Source organism: Halichoerus grypus, chromosome 6 (assembly GCF_964656455.1).
Source record: "Halichoerus grypus chromosome 6, mHalGry1.hap1.1, whole genome shotgun sequence".
In the NCBI taxonomy this organism is placed as follows: Eukaryota; Metazoa; Chordata; class Mammalia; order Carnivora; family Phocidae; genus Halichoerus; species Halichoerus grypus.
The window spans coordinates 39697130-39716597 of NC_135717.1; the positions used below are offsets into that span (position 1 = coordinate 39697130).

The 19468-nt window shown below is 64.9% G+C and overlaps 1 protein-coding gene across 2 annotated transcripts in view; it reads right to left on the minus strand.

Annotated features, from left to right (window-relative positions):
- Positions 1 to 19468, minus strand: part of CACNA1H (calcium voltage-gated channel subunit alpha1 H) — a 60052-nt gene that overhangs the window by 3445 nt on the left and 37139 nt on the right. The window contains exons 5-30 of one of the 2 annotated variants that reach the window (XM_078075008.1): positions 18314 to 18473; positions 17325 to 17643; positions 17076 to 17168; positions 15231 to 16011; positions 13724 to 14166; positions 12139 to 12290; positions 11263 to 11448; positions 10565 to 10682; positions 10203 to 10358; positions 9894 to 9984; positions 9585 to 9793; positions 8005 to 8415; positions 7429 to 7529; positions 7201 to 7324; positions 7049 to 7117; positions 6762 to 6946; positions 6535 to 6661; positions 6254 to 6379; positions 5978 to 6067; positions 5589 to 5781; positions 5013 to 5030; positions 3491 to 3642; positions 2674 to 2783; positions 2388 to 2521; positions 2092 to 2166; positions 844 to 918 (exon numbers count right to left, since the gene is read on the minus strand). In XM_078075008.1, coding sequence (XP_077931134.1) covers positions 844 to 918; positions 2092 to 2166; positions 2388 to 2521; positions 2674 to 2783; positions 3491 to 3642; positions 5013 to 5030; positions 5589 to 5781; positions 5978 to 6067; positions 6254 to 6379; positions 6535 to 6661; positions 6762 to 6946; positions 7049 to 7117; positions 7201 to 7324; positions 7429 to 7529; positions 8005 to 8415; positions 9585 to 9793; positions 9894 to 9984; positions 10203 to 10358; positions 10565 to 10682; positions 11263 to 11448; positions 12139 to 12290; positions 13724 to 14166; positions 15231 to 16011; positions 17076 to 17168; positions 17325 to 17643; positions 18314 to 18473 — 4698 coding nt within the window. The remainder of the gene's footprint in view (positions 1 to 843; positions 919 to 2091; positions 2167 to 2387; positions 2522 to 2673; positions 2784 to 3490; positions 3643 to 5012; positions 5031 to 5588; positions 5782 to 5977; positions 6068 to 6253; positions 6380 to 6534; positions 6662 to 6761; positions 6947 to 7048; positions 7118 to 7200; positions 7325 to 7428; positions 7530 to 8004; positions 8416 to 9584; positions 9794 to 9893; positions 9985 to 10202; positions 10359 to 10564; positions 10683 to 11262; positions 11449 to 12138; positions 12291 to 13723; positions 14167 to 15230; positions 16012 to 17075; positions 17169 to 17324; positions 17644 to 18313; positions 18474 to 19468) is intronic. The other variant, XM_078075009.1, reaches the window with a different exon arrangement.

Below are 19468 nucleotides of genomic sequence, written 5' to 3' on the forward strand. Positions count from 1 at the left end.
GTCAGGACCGTGTCCTTTCGAAGTGGGTGTGGGGTGGGGACAGGACTGCTCCTCTCGCAGCCACGGAGGCTGCCTCTGGGCCTGGCCTGGAGCCCTGGCCTCAGACCTGGGGCTTTCCAGATGGACACGGTCTCTGTGGGTACACAGGCCAAGCCCACCGTGGCAGCCGGTTCTGGCTCAGCCCCAGCAGATAGCACCCATGCTCCCCAGGCCTGCCTGTGGGGTCAGCACGCCCTCAGACCTCAACAGCAGGACAGGGCTGCCTTGGAGTAGGAGGCACGGTGAATGACGGGCCAGGCCAGGATTCGTTGGGCCTGGGGTCTGGGGCACCAGCTGCTGAGCTCTGGGCAGACCTGAGCTGGGAGAGCCTCGTCAGCCACCTCATGGGCAGGCCCGCCCTGGGGGCTGCTCAGTTAGACCAGGTGCTCAGGAGATCCCGCAGGGGCCGGGTGGTCACAGAAGCCCCACCGGCTCCCTGCCCAGAGCCTTAGGCCTGAGGGATGAGGGACACCCTTAGTAACAATTAGGACAATTAGGAGGCGGGGGAGCACATGAAGCTTAGGGAGACTCGTGCACGGGTTTGTGGGTGCATATGGCCGGTGCGTACTTCTCGTGCTCAGGTGCGGCTCTGTGCCCCCAGCTGGGGCGTGAGCCCGTGTGTGTGTGCGTGCGTGCACATGTGCAGATGCTCCCGCGTGTGTCTGCCATCCATGCTGCTCTTGGGCAGTGAAGGGCTGATGGGGGCTGGGCCAGGGGAGGATGTGGCAGGAGGCCCACGCCCCGCGTCTGCCTGGCCGGCGCCCCAAGGGCCTCATGCGCGTGGGCGAGGCTGTGCACACTCACCGAGCCTCCCAAACAGCTCCACCCCCAGGGCAGCATAGATAAAAAACAGGAGCATGAAAAGTAGGCCGAGGTTCCCTACCTACACAAGGAAAGAAGCAGAATGAGATCAGGGGCCGCCTCAGCCCCCACCCGCTGGGCACTTGGCGCCTGGCACCCCACCTCGCTGCCCTCACCCACATTCCCCATGGGCTCCCAGACACTGCCTTGGAGCCCTGTTCTGGACACATCCCTCCAGGCGCTGGAGCTGTGACCCCCAGGGGCTCCTGTCCCGTCCGACACCCAAAGCCCCCCTGCACCCCCACCTCTGTCCCTGCTCTCCTCACACCCCCCCTGCACCCTGGGCCGCAGACCCCACTGCCGGCAGCTACTCTGCTCTTCAGAGCCCCAGGGGTGTCCCAGGGGCCCCGGTGGACTCTGCACGGGGCCTGCCTCCAGCCTTGGGGACCCCATGGGTGCAGACGAAGCGGGGACCCTGCCCCCTGCTTGCTCATGGCTCTTCCAGCCTGTCCTCTTGCTGCACTCGGCGGGGCACCCCATCCTCATGTGCCTCCCGTGACCCTGCCTCTCCAGCACCTGTCCCCTGACTCCTCCCCGCCTGCCGCTCCCACAGACCTGGGCTGAGGGGGCTGCTGAGGGGACCGGTGAGGGCCAACTGAAGGGGGGAGGGTGTGAGGTGTGTGGGCGTGAGCGAGTGGCTGGACAGGGAACAGACGACCGGCTAGCAGGGCTGGATGCACGGACAGATGGATACAAGGGTAGATGGATGGACAGATGGCTGGGCGGGTTGGCAGAGGAACTGGGTACAGCATAAATGGGACCATGGGTCTCTTTCAGCTGAAGAGGCCACAGAGGATTAGGATCGGGGCCATAAGTGCAAGAAGTGAGGACGCAGGGCCTGAGTTGGCTCCAAAGAGGAGTGGGACCCGTGGCCAACACGTGGTCCCCTGAACTCCGACAAGCCCATCGAGGCCAAGTCCTCTGCCCACCACATCCAGAACTGGATGGGGGAGGGGGCACTGGTTTCCAGCCTTCCCCACAGAGGCCAAGACCCAGAAAGCGCCCGGCCCTTCTCTGCCCGCGCAACTGAGTTACTCCCCGCACATGCGGGCTGATTACCGCAGTTTTCACAAGACCGAGGACTATGTGAGCGAACGACCCAGTGAGGCCCTCCCGCGCCTTGTGCTCCTAGGGGCATCTGTAATGTGCGCCCTCGGGGCAATGACGCTGGACCGGGGCGGGGCTGCTGACCTACCTGGGGCAGGGCTTGAACCACCGTGTCCAGCAGAGCCCGCATGCCTGTGGCCATCTTGAGCAGCTTCAGCACTAGGGCCAGAAGCCAAGCATCAGTAGGGGGCGTGGGGCCTGGGCCGGTCCAACCCTTCTTTGCTGGGGGAGACCGTGGGCCACCCCCATCCCTTACACTCCCCATCCCCCACACGGTCCCCAGGCAGCGGAAGAAGGATGCCGGGCCTGGGCCGTGAAGCCCAGCAGCAGGGCCCTCCACCAGCCTCGGGGCAGCGGGGAAGGACAGGCGGGCCGCCTACCGCGGGCGATGCGGAGCACGCGCATGATGCGGATGATGGTGGGGTTGATGGGCAGAGCTGCGTTCATCTCGATCTCCTCCAGTGTGATGCCCATGATGGACAGCAGCACGATGGCCAGGTCCAGCTGATTCCACCTGGGGCAGGTGGTGGGTGGGCTGAGCACCTCCATCCTGTGCCCTGGGCGCATCCCTCGCCACGACTCCGGCCGGCCAGGGGGAGGAGGGTTGTGGCTCTCAGGAGGCCCCGCCCCGAGGGTTCTCCAGGCCCTGGCGCCCGCCCCACACACCTGTCCTTGAAGAACCTCCGGAACCCGAAAGCCACGAGCTTCAGCACGGCCTCAAAGACGAAGACGATGGTGAACACGTAGTTGCAGTACTTGAGAGCCTCGTCCAGCGACTGCGAGCAGAGTGTCAGGGCTGCGGACGGAGACTCCTGGCCTGCAGCGCCTGTGTCCTGGTCAGCCCACCCCACCTCCCCTCTGCATGTGGGGCTGGGCCAGGCCTCTGAGGTGCGGCCTAGAGGTACCCTTGTGGTGTTCTGAGCCCTCACGTGGGGGACACCTACTGCTCCCAGCGCAGACCCCCCGCCCCACCTTGACCGGGCCCCCACCCACAACCTGGGGCGGGGCCACGCCAGACCCAGCAGAGACCACTCCCTTCCTCTGCTGGGGGAGAGGGGCGTCCCTTTTTCAAAACACGATGGGGACACAGATACAACGGGGGGAAAATAAAAAGCTGACCACCTTACACCTGACCGCCCCCTGCCCAGCTTGCTCCTGGGCAGCTGGACTCACAGATGTTCCCACAGCCAGTGTTTCCAGACTGAACCACTGTGGGGAGGGTGCTCCAGGGTAGGGGGCCCTCGGAGTTTCAACCGGTTTTAAAAAAAGGACGCTTTGCTCAAACCACAGTTTCACGTACCCTGTAAACCCCAGGGAGGGCTCGGACCAAGCTGCAGACCCAGTACACCCCAGCTCTGATCCAGGCCACCCCACTGAGCGCCAAACCCCACCTAGGCCCACCCCCTCCCTGCCCCAGGGCTTGTGTCCCCGTGGCCCGTCCTGGAGGCAGGCTGGGCGGGCATCTCCAGGGGCCGAGCCCCACCTTGGGCTGGTTGTAGTGTTCCATGGACATGGTGATGACGTTGACCCCGATGATGAAGGTGATAAAGAGGTCAAGATAGTGGCTGGTGCACAGCGAGTGGATGGAGCGGCGGGTGGGCGAGTAGTCGGCGTAGTAGGGCCGGCGCTGGGCCTCTGCAGGGAGAGGGTGTCCGTGAGCTGGGGTGGGGGCTGCCTGCGCCCTGGTGGCACTGGGATGTCCCTGCTTGTCTGCCGGGAGGCTGCAGTGCGGGGACTGCTGGGGGAGGGCCCTGGGCTCAGACACGGGGCGTTCACCTGAGCCTGGAGGAAAAAATTTCTCCCAGGAAGGGGGACCCCTTCTACGAAGGAAGCAGCTCCCAGGGAGTCCAGCTCCTGTTGCTGGCTGGGACCACAGGCTGGGGGGCGGGGCAGGAGTGGGTCTCAGGAGCAGGTCGCCATCTGATCTCCTGGGGGCCCTGGCCCCAGGGCAGGTGCTAGGCACGGGCCAGGCAGCTGAGACCCCACCTGGGCCCTGCTCGGTCCCCACCCTGCCAGGGGCTCCCGAGCTGGCCCTTGTGGTCCACTCTCCTGGGCTCACGGCAGGGCGCAGACACGTTGAGGATGAAGACTGAGCAGATGGGGGCCTTCCTGGAGGCAGGGCCAGTCCTGTCCCCAGCCCCAGTGGTCGCAGGGCAGGGGGCCCGCCCCCGGCTCCATCTCAGTCTGGACATGAGCCACCCCTGGTCACCAGGCCCACAGTGTCTCCCCTCCTTGTCCTCCAAGAGACCAGTGGCCACTGCCTGTTGTCTAGGCTCTGCCGGACCTCTGGTCCATCTGACGACGATGGCCATGACCTGGAGAGGTCCTGCACCCCCCAACAGTTCTGCCTGCACTAAACATTCTGTCTGCAGTAACTCCTTTAGGGCTTGTCAAAGTCCATTGAGCACTGGGTGAGGGCACAGCTGCCACCACTGGACACGGGAACACGCCTGGGCCACAGAACCCCACACAGGCAGTGCCCAGGGTGGCAAGAGCTAGGGCTGCCCTGGCTGGCTGGCCCAGGGCCTGGGAGGACAGGGGCTGATGGGGACCGACCCCTCCCTGGGACCCTCATGCCCCTTGGGCTGGCGTGCATCACTGAAGAACTTGGCTCAGCTCGTAAAGCCGGCGGCTGGCAGCCCGTCAGGTCAGGCCAGTGCCGAGGATGCAGAGCAGCTGCAACTGGGCAGGTGTCCCAGAATGCAGCGGATCAGCCATGCGCGCAGCCAGGCAGAGGGGCAGGCCCGAGCTTGGAGGCAGCAGCACTGACACCGGGCAGGTGAGCCAGCAAATCCTCTCCCCTCCCACTGAAGCCTGGTGCCCACCCCCAGCCATCCCGTGGCCCACCCGGCAAGGGACCCCAGCAGGCCTGGCACCAGCCTGCAAGGTCCACCCCTCCCCACGCAGCCACGGAAGAACCGAGGCCAGGCCAGCCCACAGCCCCATGCGCTGGGTGGCAGAAGCAGGAGGGCTGAGACATGCAAGGCGGGGGTGGGGGCAGATACCTGGGCTGGGGAAAGTGCCTGGAAAGACAAGGAGATGGTCTGAGCTGGCCTCGGGGGGGTGGGGCGAGAACACTCCACGCGGGGCAGGCTGGGTGGGGACACTTAGCAGGCCCCCCCCACCCCCCCCCGTCAGATGCCCTCCTTGCCCCCAAGCCAGCTGGGACTTCTCTAAGACCCTGTCTAACTCTGACGGCTTTACTTGCTCTTCCCGCGGTGTGAGAACCCTCACAGGCGTGAATCTGCCCCATAGCCACAGGCAGTGAAAACTGGGGGTCTCGTTCGCGTCCTGTGCTGTTTGGCAGGAGACCCCTGCGCCTCCTGCCGTGTGGCCCTCCCCTGCCCCGGCCCCCCCTCCGAACACCCCAGTGCAGGCCATCTGGGAGGGGACTCTAGGCCTGCCATGCACACACAGGTGCTGCCTGGGTGCCCACCACACCCGTGGGCGAGGGAGGCCGGGGCCAGGCTTGGGGCCGGGAGCCCGCCTCTCTGCTGGACCCAGGTCCCACAGGCACGGGGCTCGCGCAGGTGGAAGGGACGACTCCCCCCACCCCCACCACCGCCCCGAGAGCGCCTTACTCCTGCGTTTTCGCTCCAGCCGCCGCTGCCGCTTCTCCTCGCGCCGCCGGGCCTCCTCGGCCTCCTGGTGCTGCCGGCACTTGTGGAAATTCTCCACCACGACGCCCACGAACATGTTGAGCACAAAAAAGCTGACGATGAGCAGGAAGGAAATGAAGTACAGCAGCATCCAGGGGTTGTGGTTGGGCACGGGCTGCGACATACAAATGACACGTGGGTGCCCGTCCCCCCGGCCCCTCTTCCCAAGGGTGGCGCATGCACTCTGGGGTTAGAGATGGGGCCCCGAGAGAGACGGCTGGAAATTCTGAGGCTGCAAACAAGCCTCCTGGGGAGAGGCTCCTTGAGACGTCCCAGAAAACAGACCAGTGGGTCCCCACCACCCCCTGTACCTGCTGGTCTATGCCCACGGCGTCCAGCCCGTCGTACATGATGTTCACCCAGCCGTCCTTGGAGGACAGCACAAACAGGGACATCAGCGCCTGTGGGGTCAGAACAAGGCTGGTCACCGCAGCTCTGCCTCCACCCAAAGACATGGAGAGACCACACCACCCCCGCTGATGACCCCCACCGATGCCCGTGGTTCCGGCTCCCCAGAGGAGGGGGGCATGCTGGCCCGCCTGCGCCCCTCCCCCACCCGCCCCTCCCCCACCCCCGGCCCCGCCCACCTGGCCCAGGTTGTCGAAGTTGTACTTGCGCCGCACCCAGCGGTAGCGTGCGGCCTGGCACTCAGCCTTGGTGGAGATGTTCCTGGTGTCAGCGCCTTCGCAGTAGTAAAACTTCCCTTTGAAGAGCTGACCAGGGTACGGAGGTCACCCCGCGGGCCCGGTCCTGTGCCCCCTTCCCACCAGACCCACCCCCGCACGACCGTCTCCGGGTTGCTGGGCTGCTGTGGACCACAGACCACCGGGCCACGGCCAGGCCACCCGTGGGCAAGCGGGGCACGCACCTGCACCCCCAGGATGCCAAAAATGATGAAAAAGGCGCAGCAGATGAGCACGATGTTCCCGATGGGCCTGAGTGACGATATCAGAGTCTCCACCACCAACTTGAGGCCCGGAGCACGGCTGATGACCCTGGACGCAGAGCAGAGGCCCGTCCCTGATCGCAGCCCCCAGCCCCCCCAGCCCCCCCCCCGCCCCCGGCCTCCCGGAACCGCAGCCCCGTCCCGCCTACCTCAGGGGCCGCAGCGTCCGCAGCAGACGCAGCACACGCAGGATGCCCAGGATCTTGGCGCCACCGGCTGAGGCCATGGCTACGACGATGTCGACCAGGGACACCAGGACCAGCAGCCCGTCCAGCACATTCCAGCTGCTCTGCAGGTAGGCGTGCTCCCCGGAGACCAGGCCCAGGGCCACCACCTGGGAGGCGCAGAGGAGGGGGAGCCCAGGTGTGTAGGGGGAATGAGCACAGACGGCGAGGGCTGCTGGGCGGGACGGGGTTCCTCCCGGGCCTGCTGGTACCTTCACCATCATCTCGGCCACGAAAATCGCCGTGAAAATGTAGTTGGAAACGCTGAGGAAGACGCGCTCCTGCAAGCACAGAGCGGTGGGCGGGGCTGCCTCCCCCCGCGGCCCCGCCCCCCCCAGGCCCCTGGGCCGCAAGGGCGCCTCACAGTGCTGCCCGGGTCGATGTCGGGCCTCTCTAGGGCGATGGTGACGCAGTTGAGGAAGATGAAGACCAGGACCACATGATCGAACATCTTGTGAGCGATGATCTTCTGGCAGGAGACCCGGAACCTGGACGGTGGGGCGGGGCGAGTGAGACGCGGGGGGCGGGGACACTGACCCAGGAGGCAGAGTCGGCTCCAGGCAGGCCCGCCCCCACCCGCTGTGCCCCTCACCTGTTCTGCGGAGAGAAGAGGTACAGCGCCCAGGGCTCCCGGCTGCGACACCACGCAGGCTTGTAGGGTTCCAGCACCTTGTGCAGGCGCAGGCAACAACTCTAGAGAAGAGGGGTGTAGGTCCTCAGGGCCCCTCCGGGCCAGGCCAGCCACCATCCAGCTGCCTCTGGGGTCCAAGCTGTCCCAGCCTCATCCTCCCCAGCTGGGCACTGAGAGAGACCCACAGGGGGAATCCACGGAGACCACCCCCCAAGCCGACCCCCATCCTGCAGAGCTGCCCTGGGCAAGGGGAGTGCCTCTCTGAGGGAGCCCTGCCCTGCCCTCCTCTGCATCTGGGGAGCTCCCTTGGGCGAGAGGCTGGGTCCACCCTGGGGTGAATCTGCTCTAGAGCTCCCCGTGGATGAGCTAAGGCCACGTGGCCTGTAACAAGTGCCGCTCAGCCTGTCCTGCTCCCCCGCCCCTGACCTGGGGTGCATGAGACCCCACGCAGGGCATGTCCCCAGTCCCTGCCTCTGGTTCTGCTTTGGGGAACGAGTCCACAACAGGAAGGAGGCATGGGGATGGGCCTCTACTCACATCCTCCATGTCATCGTCAAACTCGGCCGGATCCTCCTTGTGGCTGTCGATGCGCAGGAAGAACTCACTGGGCAGGGCCAGCACCTGCCCGTTGCAGTCGTGGAACTTGGGGGGCAGCAGTGCGGCTGGCCGTGGGGGCCGCAGGTCCAGGGTGCTGCGGTGGTCCAGGGACTCGGCGCGCCGCAGCGGGGTGGGGCATGTCCCCGGAGAGGCCCCTGCCCCGGGCCTGCCATCCTCCGCTTCCTCGTCCGTGCTACCCTTGCCCTCCCCAGACAGCAGAGACTCACGCTCCCCGCACTGGCTCCGCCGCTTGAGGCTGGGTGCGCGGCCCAGGCTGTTCCAGCTTGAGCGCCGGCTGCTCCGGGCACTGTTGGGGCCCCAGTGGGCACAGGGCGAGCTTCGGAGGCTGGACTGTGTGGGGGGTGAGGAGTGAGCAGGGCCAGCCCCCCAAGTCCCCTCACACATCCCGGGCCATGGCCAAAAAGGCCTCTCCTGACCAATGGCATTACTATTAACACCGTGGGTGGCACCTACACGGGGGTCACCTCCTTTACTGCGCAGATGACCCTACCACTGAGCAGCCAGCAAGGCGGCATTTCCACGGCACGCCTGCGGCCCAAAGCCCGTCCCCAGTGAGTTAGAGACGTAGGCAGCGAGTGTCCGAGGGCCGAGCCGGGCTGCGGCTGGACACCTGCAGCCGTCGTGGGCTGGAGGGCCGGCGCAGGTGCTTATCCACGAGCCTGGGACCAGCCTCGGGCCACGCGTCCTCAGACACCGCCCCAGCGGCTGGGGTGCGGGGACCCAAATCTGCTCCTAACAGGCAGCGCCTGGGACTTGTAAAGACAAACTGAGCTGCTGTCTGAGAAGAGACAGGGATTGATCTCTGCTGCCTCATCCTCCCTGCTGTCACTCACTTCCCCTCCCGGGGCCAGCACGGGCTGGGCTTTCCCCTGCTACACTGCCCGTCCCCCACCTCGGTCCCCAGCAGCCGGGCTGGATGCATCTACGCTGCTCAGCCCGGGGGCTTCTCCGTTACAGACACGCAACGTCCTATCTCCGTGTCCACACCCCCCACCCCCAGCTTCCCCTGGGCGGTGAGCTTCTCCCCCACAACCCCCCGGCCCACCCTCCCCGCCTTAGAAGCCGCAGTGGGCCGGGTGCTGGGCGGAATCTCCTGGGTCCTCGCGGAAAGCCCCGTGGTGCCGGCTCTGTGGGACGCCCGCCCAGCTTCTATCACGGGCCGCCTTTCCACCGTCCCTTTCATTGCTCCTTTGATGCACGCTCTGTGCTCTGCCGGCTTTTATCTTTTATTCCCATCTAGAAGAGAAACTCCCTGCCTGGCATTCTGCTGGAAAGGGGTGCCGCGTGTTCCCACATCTGCTCTGCTTACACTCCTTCCGCAAGAGCGGCGGCTCCCGGCTCCATTTATAGAAAAACAGAGCGCCGGCCTCCTCCACTCGGGGACAGGGATTTGTGCGGTGTGACCGGGGGGTGTGTGGGACCCACGCTCATCTGTGGGAGAGGCCATGAGGACCGGGCGAGTGGGGTGCACTGAGGCCGGGGCAGGGTAGGGTCCCTACCAGCGACTTCTGGTCGCCCAGCTGCGGGTCCACAGAGCTGCTGCTGCCACACCGCGAGTCCAGGAGGCTGGGGGCCGGGTCCAGGTGTGGGGAGCTCTTGGGGGTGGGCATGGGCGTGGCCGCTGTGCGCATGATGAGGGGAGGGGGCAGGCTGCCGCGGCCCTCCAGGTGCCCATTGGGGGTCACGGCCAGCGAGTACATCTTCATCTCTGGAGAGAGAAGAGGGAGGCTGGTACCTGCGTGGCTTCCAGGAAGGGACTCTGCCAGCCCAGAGCCTGCCCACGGGAGTCCCAGCACCACCACGCTCACCCGTGGCCCGGAGATCCCGGAACTTGTCAAAATCTTCCTCCAAGTGGGTGGATGTCTTGTCTTCATCCGTGTCGGACCTGTTGGCGTCCCCCTGCGCCCCGCAGAGCGGGAGGCACACCTCCCTCAGGTGGGAGCCATCTGTACCCAGCACCCACGGGCGGACTCCCTGGGGAGGGCTGGGCCAGCCTGGAGGCAGGCGTGGCCGGGAGGGCTGGGCCCTGAAGTGACCGCCAGGGCCAGGTGTGGTGGCTGCAGGATGGAGGAACCCACCCTCCCTGTGGAAGTCTGGGCGGGACTCCCACCCCTCACCTCTGCCTGGAAGCCCTCCACCAGGATGGCCACCAGCAGGTTGAAGAGCACGTAGTTGCCGAAGGTCATCAGCGCCACGAAGTAGAGGGCGGCCCAGGAGGAGGTGGAAGCCATGCCGTTGTAGAGGACGACGTTCCAGTCCTCCTGGGTGAGGATCTGGGGGGAGGGGCCGTGAGGCAGGGAGAGCCCCAGACCAGGGGAGAGGGGGCGCCGGCAAGCCCAGGGGTGGCAGGGGTTCTGCAGGGCATCCCCCCATGCCGGCCTCAGAAAGGCCAAGGCACACACTCGGGGGCTGCTTGGAGCAGGACGGTGGTTCTCCTGGGGACCCCCATTCCCACCGGTGGTGCCCGCCCAGGCTTTACCTGGAACACAGTGACAATGGCCCACAGCAGGGAATCAAAGTTCTTCCTGTCGGGGACCGTGTCTCCGGTGTCTGTCGTCAGGCTGAACTTGCAGCCAAAGAGGTGCATGCCCAGGATGCTGAAGGCAGAGCAGGGGTGTGTGATTTTGGGGACGGGTGCAGGGAGGCGGACAGCAGGTGAAGCACCGCGTGGTCACCTCCACACCCAGGGACTGCTCTGCCATGCCTTCCCCACTGGCCTGGCCCCAGCCTTCCGGTTTACAGGGCCTCCCTCCTGGTGCCCAGGGCCCAGCTGTTTCCAAATGGTTGGTGGGGAGACTGAGGCTGGGGTGGGAGGGACCCGGGGTGCTGGTCTCACTCAGCCTCCTGGGCCGTCCTCTGCCCCAGCCCATCCTTGGGGCTTGACCCCAGGCCAGGCTGGCCAACAGCAGGCGCTCAGCACATACCAGCTGAGAGCTATGGACTTGGGCCTGGCTGCCCCCACCCCTTCTCTGCTCTCTTTGGGGCACAGTCCCTGACCCATTCATCTGGGGGCCTGTCCCGTCCCCCCATTCAGCTATGAGCACATGGAGAGTGCTAGTGAGTGACTCCATGGGGCCATCCACCTGTGACGATACTTGGGGGCTCCTGCCCCCCAGCCCCAGGAGCATGGGGCGGTGCGGCGGGGAGGGGTCTGCCCCTCTCGGTGGGGCAGCCCACCTGAAAATGAATATGAAGAGCATGAGCAGCATGCAGAAGGTGGCCACGTTATCCATGGTCTTCATGAGCACCACCAGTTGACGCCGCAGCGCGGGCATGAAACGCACCAGCTTCAGCACACGCAGCAGCCGGAAGGTCCGCAACACCGACAGACCACCGTCTGCCTGCCCGATGATCTCCCAGACGCTGCGGGCCGGGGCGGGGGTCAGCAGGGTCCTGTCCTCCGGCCACAGGTCCCTGCGCGTCCCCTTCCCAAAGCAGGGATGCCGGCCGGAGCCACGGCGGCCCGCCTTGACCCCGTGGCCGAGAAGAGGTGTGGCTGTGTCCAGGCACCCAGGAGACTGAGGGGCTGTGGCGGTGTCGCTGAAGCCCACTAGTTAACTGTCGTCCCTGGTGGCTGCCGACCCCCCGAAGCTGCCGGAACTCGGGCTCTGGCCTTCCCCATCCTGTGCCTTTCACGGCTAGCTGTGCCTAGCCTCCTCCCTGCTGGGGGAACCCCTGCACTCCGAGGGCCCTGCTTCCTCCTGGGGGACAGTTACCCCAGATTCTCCCACTCCTTTGTGTTGACTTGGCCGCAGCAGACGCCCCATAGGCGAGCTCGCCTGCCTTGCAGGGGCTGAGACCTACGTGACCTCCAGCTGGGTGGCTGAGCGCCTACTCTGTTCCTGCAGGGAACAGCTCCCCTATGTTCTAGAAACATCTATCTGCGATGCAGCGGACTATGTGTAAGTGGCAGTGGGGAAGAACTTGGCCCCAGGGAGAGGACTCTGCTGGTGATAGCCTGTCTCTGACTGGGGCTCAGCCCCCTCGGGGCGTATTCGCCTGACCCTGGAGCTTCCCGGGCCCCTGCGGCCCAGGCGGGAGATGAGGGACCACCTGATGACCACGATGATGCCGTCAAAGATGTTGTAGGGGTTCCGGATGTAGCCCAGCGGGCCGCAAGCCAGCAGCTTCAGCAGCATCTCCAGGGCAAACATGCTGGTGAACACGATGTTGCTGATCTCCAGGGCACTGGTCAGCTCATCGGGCTGTGGGTGGCGGGGAGGCCGTCAGTGCCCCCCCACGGCTCCCACCCCGCCGTGAACGAGGCTCACTGCTCCCAGGAATCCAGGAGCAGGTAAGGCTCCACGGAGGCGGCCGCTCAGAAGCAACCTAACCGGATGCTACCTGGACCGCCGCCCGCCCGGCGCGCCCACCCCGGCTGTCCCGGCTGCCCGGACCCTGCTGGACTTGCCCAGCGGCGCGGCTGAGCACCGGAGCAAGTGCGGGCCATGGGAACTGGGCCAGGAGCACTTGCTCCCGGGTTCCAGGGTGGGCGGGGGGGAGCCCAGGGTACAGACGGCACGGGCGCCGCCTCTGATCTGCTGCCCTGGTCCCTGCTGGCCTCACACGCCCCTTCCTGGTGGTACACACTCCAGGAGCCTTTCTTACTGAGGCATGCTGCCTCACCTGTGTGTCTGTGCGTGTGTGTGCATGTACACACCGTGCTAGTGTAAATATTTCCACGCATGTGTGCACGCCTGAGCATTTACCAACACGTGACCTGCTGTGTGCACCCACGTGTGCCTGTCCATGTGCACGCATACCAGCACACGCGCACCTGCACCGGTAAGACTTGCACGTACACACACGTATATGACAGAATACACACAAATGTGTGCATACGTGCAGAGGCTCTTCCTTACCAGGGACTCCCCTGAAGCCTCCCGATGTCCCTGCCTCGGCTCCCCCCACCCAGAAAGAGCCTCCCCACACACAGCCTGCTGAAGTTTACCACTGCTTGCGTTTTCCCCAGATTGTTCCAGAGTGAAAAAAATCGTTTAAGTGGCCAGAAAAATCCAAGAGTGGGACACTTGGTCACCAAAGTGGTCCCCAGAAAGGACCCCCTCTCTCTGTCAAATCTGGCCACTGCCCTCCCTGCTGGGCCCTGGTCCAGGGCAGGGGTCGAGGAGGGCCAGCATGCATGGTTGACAGCTTCCACAGCTGCGGGGGGGCCACACATGACCCCCCCGCCTCCTCCTAGGGGCCTCTCCACACTCCGGCCTTTTGTGACCGCCAAGGAGCACCATAGTGGGCATGGCCAGTGGCCCTGGCTCTTGTAAGGGGAGCCCCTCTATGAGAGCTAAGCTGGGGGTGTCCCATCCTCAGAAGCACCACTGGGTGCATGTCCTTAGCCCCTGGTGCCTCTAAGTCCGTGTGGCCTCCTTGGACCCCAGGTGGGGCTAGAACCTCCACACGGAAACCATGCCGTGTGTGTCTGTGTTCACTACTTGACAGAGACCCAACCCACGAAGGAGCCGTGAGTATCTGTCGAGCAACAGACAAAAACCTCCTGTGACAGACCACACCCAGCTCCAACCCGTCCCTGGCCCCTGACCCCCGTGAGCCCATCCACGGGGTCCCACAGGAGGACGTGCTCCCCAGGGTCATGAGAACCATCCTGACCCGCCCCCACCCTCACCTGCTCATGGTACTCAACGCCCATGCTCAGCGTGTTGGTGAGGATGGCCACCATGATGCCGCGGTTGAAGTACTTGCTGTCCACGATTCGGCACAGCTTGCCACTGAAGGTGGCCCAGACGTGGCCAAGCCCGCCCTGCTCGCCTGGGGCCACCCGCCGCTGCGCCCGTGGCCGTGCACTGCCCTGGCTTGGCACGTCTGCTGCCGGGGGGAACTGCATGGGGTCGCGGTGGTCACCGTGCCGCACATCCTGTGTGAACTCATACACTGTGTTGCCTTCCGAGCCTCCGCTCTCAGAGTCGCTGAGCTCGAAGTCGGGGTCGTCCAGGGCGCTGGTGCAATACGGACAGTTCTTCAGCTCACAGGTCAGCGTGCCCGCCTGGGGGCTGGGCAGGGGGCAGGGCACACTCAGGCCCGACAGGCGGCTGGGGGTCCGGCCCAGTCCTGCAGGGAGAAGGGCACAGGCAGGGTCAGGCCACAGCCCAGCGAGGCTTCCATGGGGTAAGCGGTACACGCGTGTGCACCCGCAGCAGAGACGCTTAATCTGCCTGCAGACGCACCATCCGCGCCATCCATAGAAACAAGACGCGAGCCCTTTTCTCGTACCAACATTCGACAGGTGTAATTAACTTCAACGTTCTACCCGACCCAACGTATCTGAACCATCGTGGCTGATAGGAGAGAGACGCAAAAACTACCCAGGAACCACCATACACGGTTTTCTTGTGCGGAGTCTCCGGAACCGGAGGTGTGTCTCACGCCAATGGCATGCCGTGGCCTCAACGCGCCACAGCTTCCGAGCCCTACGGAGCAGGCCGGACTGGAAGCACACGTGCCACGGCAGGCCGGCCACACACACCCCTGCCTGCTCCAGATGCACTGTGGCCCGCGCTCCTGCACACACCATCTGGGAAGGCCTCAAAGTCTGATAGGACCCAGCGTCCCTCCGACTGCCTGTCCAAGGGGGGTGCAGCTGAGCCCCAGCTGGGGGGGACCATGAGTATATTGGGGCCCACCCTGGCCCCTTCCCAGCCCCTCGGGAGCTCTGTGACCCCAGTTTTACCTTCTGCTCCCTGTGCCCCAGCATCCCCACCCAGAAAGGGGGCCAGCCACAGACATGGGCGTGTGGTCTCTCCCGGGGCCAGGTGGGCCAACGGGACACAAGCCTGGGGCTCTGATGGGGTGAGTCAGTCTTGGAATTCTCCTACCCTCGTTGGCAAAGGCTGTGTCTTGCTCACATTGGGGCTGCTTGGGGCTGGCTGTAGGGTGGAAGGAGACCCGGTGCCCTCTCTCCGGGCTGGGGGTGTCAGAGTCCAAGATACCCGGGCCCCCCCAGCTCCCTTCTTACAGAGCTCAAAAGGAAAAAGGAAAAAGCTAGGCTCATCGAGGTACTCAGGGCCTCCCTGGAGAGCACGCGAGTGGCAAAGACATCCCAGAAGTCCCGTTTCCTCACGGCTCACCCAGCCCAGGTCCCATCTCCTCTCCACAAGCGGGGGGTGGGTCCTTACCGTGTTCCCCGACCAAATGCTGGATCTTCTCATAGGGGTCGGCGCCCCTCAGGCTCAGGGGGCTGTGCTCTCCGGCACCTGGAGGCCCGCTGACCCGCTTCCCCTTGGGCCCGGGGCCGGTACCACCTTTGCCACCCCCTACGGACGAGGGCAGGATGGTGGGGTAGTTCATGGCACCCAGCCCCGTGGCCACCTTGAGGCTGGCGGCTGCCGTGGCTGTGGTGTGTGCCACCCGGGCCCTCTCTTGTGGCCCCTCCACGTGGCAGTCTGCGTGGTACACACTGTGCACCGACTCGGCGTCAGGGGGCCCACGGCCCGGCGAGGGCGGTGAGGGCAAGGCCCCGGCCCGCACTAGCCTGGTATCCCCGGGGCCGGGCCGGCGTGGGCTGCCATGGCTGAAGTGGTAGTGGTGGTGGTGGTGGTGGTGGTGGTGGTAGACCAGGTGGTGCACGGAGGCCGTGTGCCTCCCCGCCCGCCTTGGCCGGCGCCCGGGGCCCTGGCCATGCGGGGCGCTGCTAGGGTCCACCTTCTTGCACCAGCGGCTCTGCCAGCGAGCGTAGAGGCGCAGCGTGCGTCTCTTGACCTTGCGGCAGATGTGGCCCACGTACTTGAGCAGCTCCTCGTAGCAGCTACCCGGCTCCGAGAAGCTGGCCAGCGTACTGTCATCAGACAGGTACCGTGCACGCTGCTCCCGCATGAGCTGGTTCTCCCGCTGCTTGGTCTCCGAGAACTGCGTGGCGATCACCACCAGGCACAGGTTGATCATGAAGAAGGAGCCCACCTGCAGCAGGCGGGCAGTGGTGAGCCTCCCGTGACCCAGCCGCGACTCACTCGCTGGGCTGCTAACCCAGGGAGCTAGGGAAGAGGGTCACGGGGTGTCAGGGGCGGGAGGAGCGGGCAGTGGGGGCGGGGGCTGCTTCTAACATGGCAGTGACCGAATCCTCGAGGGAACACTGAGCCCTACTACATGCTGCCTGTTCTCAGGGCCAGGGCGGACACCCTAGAATGGTGGGGTCCCTGCTGATGCGAAGCCAAATGTCAGCACCTGCCATGGGCAGCTTTGGAGTAAGTGCCGCTTGCCTATCTAGACAGCCCACGTGTGGACAATGGGGGACACGCAGGCCGGGGGTGGCGGGGAGACCCTCCTTCCCATCATCTGTACGGCTCGCCCCCTCCCCCCAGAGCAGACCTTTCCAAGCCCCTTGACTTCCCCTCCTTCATGCAGGGTCACCCTCCAACACTCTCTGCTCGTGGTCAGAAACAAGGAGGCAGGACGCCTGTCTCTGTTCACAGCGGGGTCCTCGCAGACCCTGCCTGTGACACCTCCGTGTCTGGAGGACCACGTACACTGTGGAGGGCCGTGCCTGGCAGGGAAACCCACACTAGAGAGACCCATGCCTTTGGGGTGACCTGTTCTGTGCAGTGCTGTGTCTGCAGGCCCATAAACAGGGGGAAGGCTGGGACCCCAAGACACGGTCCTGCGTCTTCTGCAGCCTCCAAACAGGACCCAGCCGTGGGAGGGCCTGGGGTGCTGCCTGAGGCCTCCTGGAGGTGGGCTTCACCCCCCAACTACCTCCCGCTGGGGGCCGGGCAGAAGTCCCTTGCCACCCCGTGGGCAGCCCTGGCTCTCTGCTGCCCTGCCCTGCAGCTCAGCCGGTGCGGCAACACTGAGAGTCAGGGGAGGCTGGGAGGGCATGGCGTCGGGGACACGACAACGCCCACCGACAGGGGACTTCTGGGGTCTGCGGCCGGCTGTCCCGCTGTCAGGGCACCTCCACCCACAGACACTGGTGGCCGTGAACACCCCACCCAGCCCCCGGGACTCGCCCCGTCGCCCGCACTCACAATGATGAGCAAAATGAAGTAGATGAAGTTGTAGAAGGAATGGGCATCCATGACGTAGTACATTATGTCCACCCAGCCCTCCAGCGTGATCACCTGGGGGGGCAGGCGGCTGCACACACGGACGGCCCTGGGAGGGTGGCAGGGTCCTCCTCGCCTGCGTCCCCCCGTGGCCCCGCACACGCAGTGCCCTCCCACCCCTACTGATGGGGAAACTGAGGCCCAGGCCCTCAGCCGAGAGCGGGGACCCACCTGGAAGATGGCGATCCAGGCATAGCCGATGTTGTCAAAGTTGATGGCGCCGTTGTGGGGGTTGGCACCGCCGGAGCGGCACACGTTGTAATACTGGTTCCAGTTGATGCACGCGTTGCGGGCGGTGCCTGCTGCCCCCTCGGCCTGCGGCTGCCCGTAAGCCTCCCAGCCCAGCGTGCACTCCACGCGCAGCTCCCGGCGGCTGGGGATGTGCGAGCACTTCTGCATGCCGTTGTCTCGGCGCGAGGAGCAGATGAAGGGGTTCTCCTCGCCCTCCTCCGTCTGGTAGTACGGCCGCAGGAAGCTGAGGTTGTTGTTTCTGCAGGCAGGCGGGAGGCACACACCCGGAGAGAGATGCACAGACGAGAGAGAGAAGCAGAGATACAGAGAGAGATGCAGACACAGAAAAACAAAGAGAAACAGTGTGAGATAGAGTTGGAAGAGATAGAAACAAGAGATAAGCGGACAGAAACGGTGAAATGGACAAATTAGCAGGAAAAGAGACAAAAGCACACATAAAAACAAACATAAAAACAGGAATAGATCCAAAAAACAAAACCCCACTTAAAAATACTCTTGAGAAGAGCGTGTCCCTAGAGGTGGAGCTGAAAGGGAGGAGCCTGGTAGGGACAGAGCCTGCTGAGGGTGGAGCTGGAGGGGAGGAGCCTGCTGAGGGCAGAGCCTGCTGAGGGCGGAGCTGGAGGGGAGAAGCTTGCTGAGGGCGGAGCATCTGGAGCGGACCTGGAGGGGAGGAGCCTGCTGGGGGCGGAGCCTGCTGGGGTGTGGCTGGAAGAGTAGGAGCCTGCTGGGGGCGGAGCACCTGGGGCTGGAGGAGGGGAGCACCAGGGGGTTGGGCTGGAAGAGCCTACTGGGGGCGGGATATCTGGGGTGGACTTGGAGGGGAGGAGCCTGCTGGGGGTGGGGGTGGGGCTGGAGGGGAGGAGCCTGCTGGTGGCACACAAGCCAGAAGAGCCCTTAAGCCCCCGCACCTGGCAAAGGTGCTGTCCAGGAAGCAGCGGTTCCGAAGCAGGCCGGCCCACAGCTGTACGCCGACAATGCCAAAAATGAAGAAGACGAAGAAGCAGAGCAGAAGGACATTCCCGAGCATGGGCAGAGTGTCCAGCAGCAGCGTGACCAAGATCCGCATGCCTGCAGGGTCAGGGAAAGAAGTCAGCACAGCAGAGCCCTCCCGGACTCCTTCTAGCCCCCGGCCCCTCTAGTGGGCCCTGAGCCCTCCCGCTGTTCACAAATGGGTATTAGCAACTCCGGGGGGGACTTGTACTGAGTCCCCACACATTCGGCAGGCCCTGAGGGAGTCCAACAGCCCCAGCCTCAGGGCCCCCCAGGAGCTCAGGCTTTGGGCTGCCTCCAACACTCAGGAGCCTGGGGTCTTACAAGGAGAATTTCTTCCCATGTCCTGTGCAAATCGCACTGGAGGAGAGCCCTGCACTGGAGGGAGGGACCCCCAGGGCAGGTGGCGGGTTTCTGAGAGGCATTTTGAAGCCCTTGTGCCTGGGCGCTGGATGAATGCAAATTAATCTGGGAGTGGGCCAGCCAAGCCCTATGTGCCCCCCACTTACCTGGGCCTATCCCTTCCCAGACCTCAGCAAGGATGACTCCTTTCCCCAAATGAGCAAGGGCAGGGCCAAAGCAGCACACTGCACCCTGGGCCAGGGGGTGGGGAGGGGGCAGGTACAAGGCCTCAGGGAGCAGCGCTCCGGGGAGGGGGGCTGCACAGCACATGGCAGAACAGGCCCCTGGGGTCACGGGGGGCGAGCCACAGCCAGGAGTGGCACTAAAGTGTCAGAAACGGCTGAGAGGAAGATTCACGAGGGACGCACGGGATCAGGAGGCACGTGCCCTGGGCAGACATCAGCTGGCTCAAAGGGTCACAGATACGATCCAGGGGTCAGAGGGAACCCCAGGCACCCAGGGAGATGCAACCCTTAGTGTGACCTTTTGGGGCTCATTATAAGGAGCATCCGATCCTGTCCAGGGCAGGCTCCCTATTTGGGACGGGGGGTGTCCCCAGAGGAGGCCAGACTGCTGGTGTGCAATGCTGGGTGCAGACAGGCTGAAAAGGACACATCTGCGGGGATGGGTCTCGTTGCCACTTTACTGCGCTCACAGGTGGGCCCAGGTGG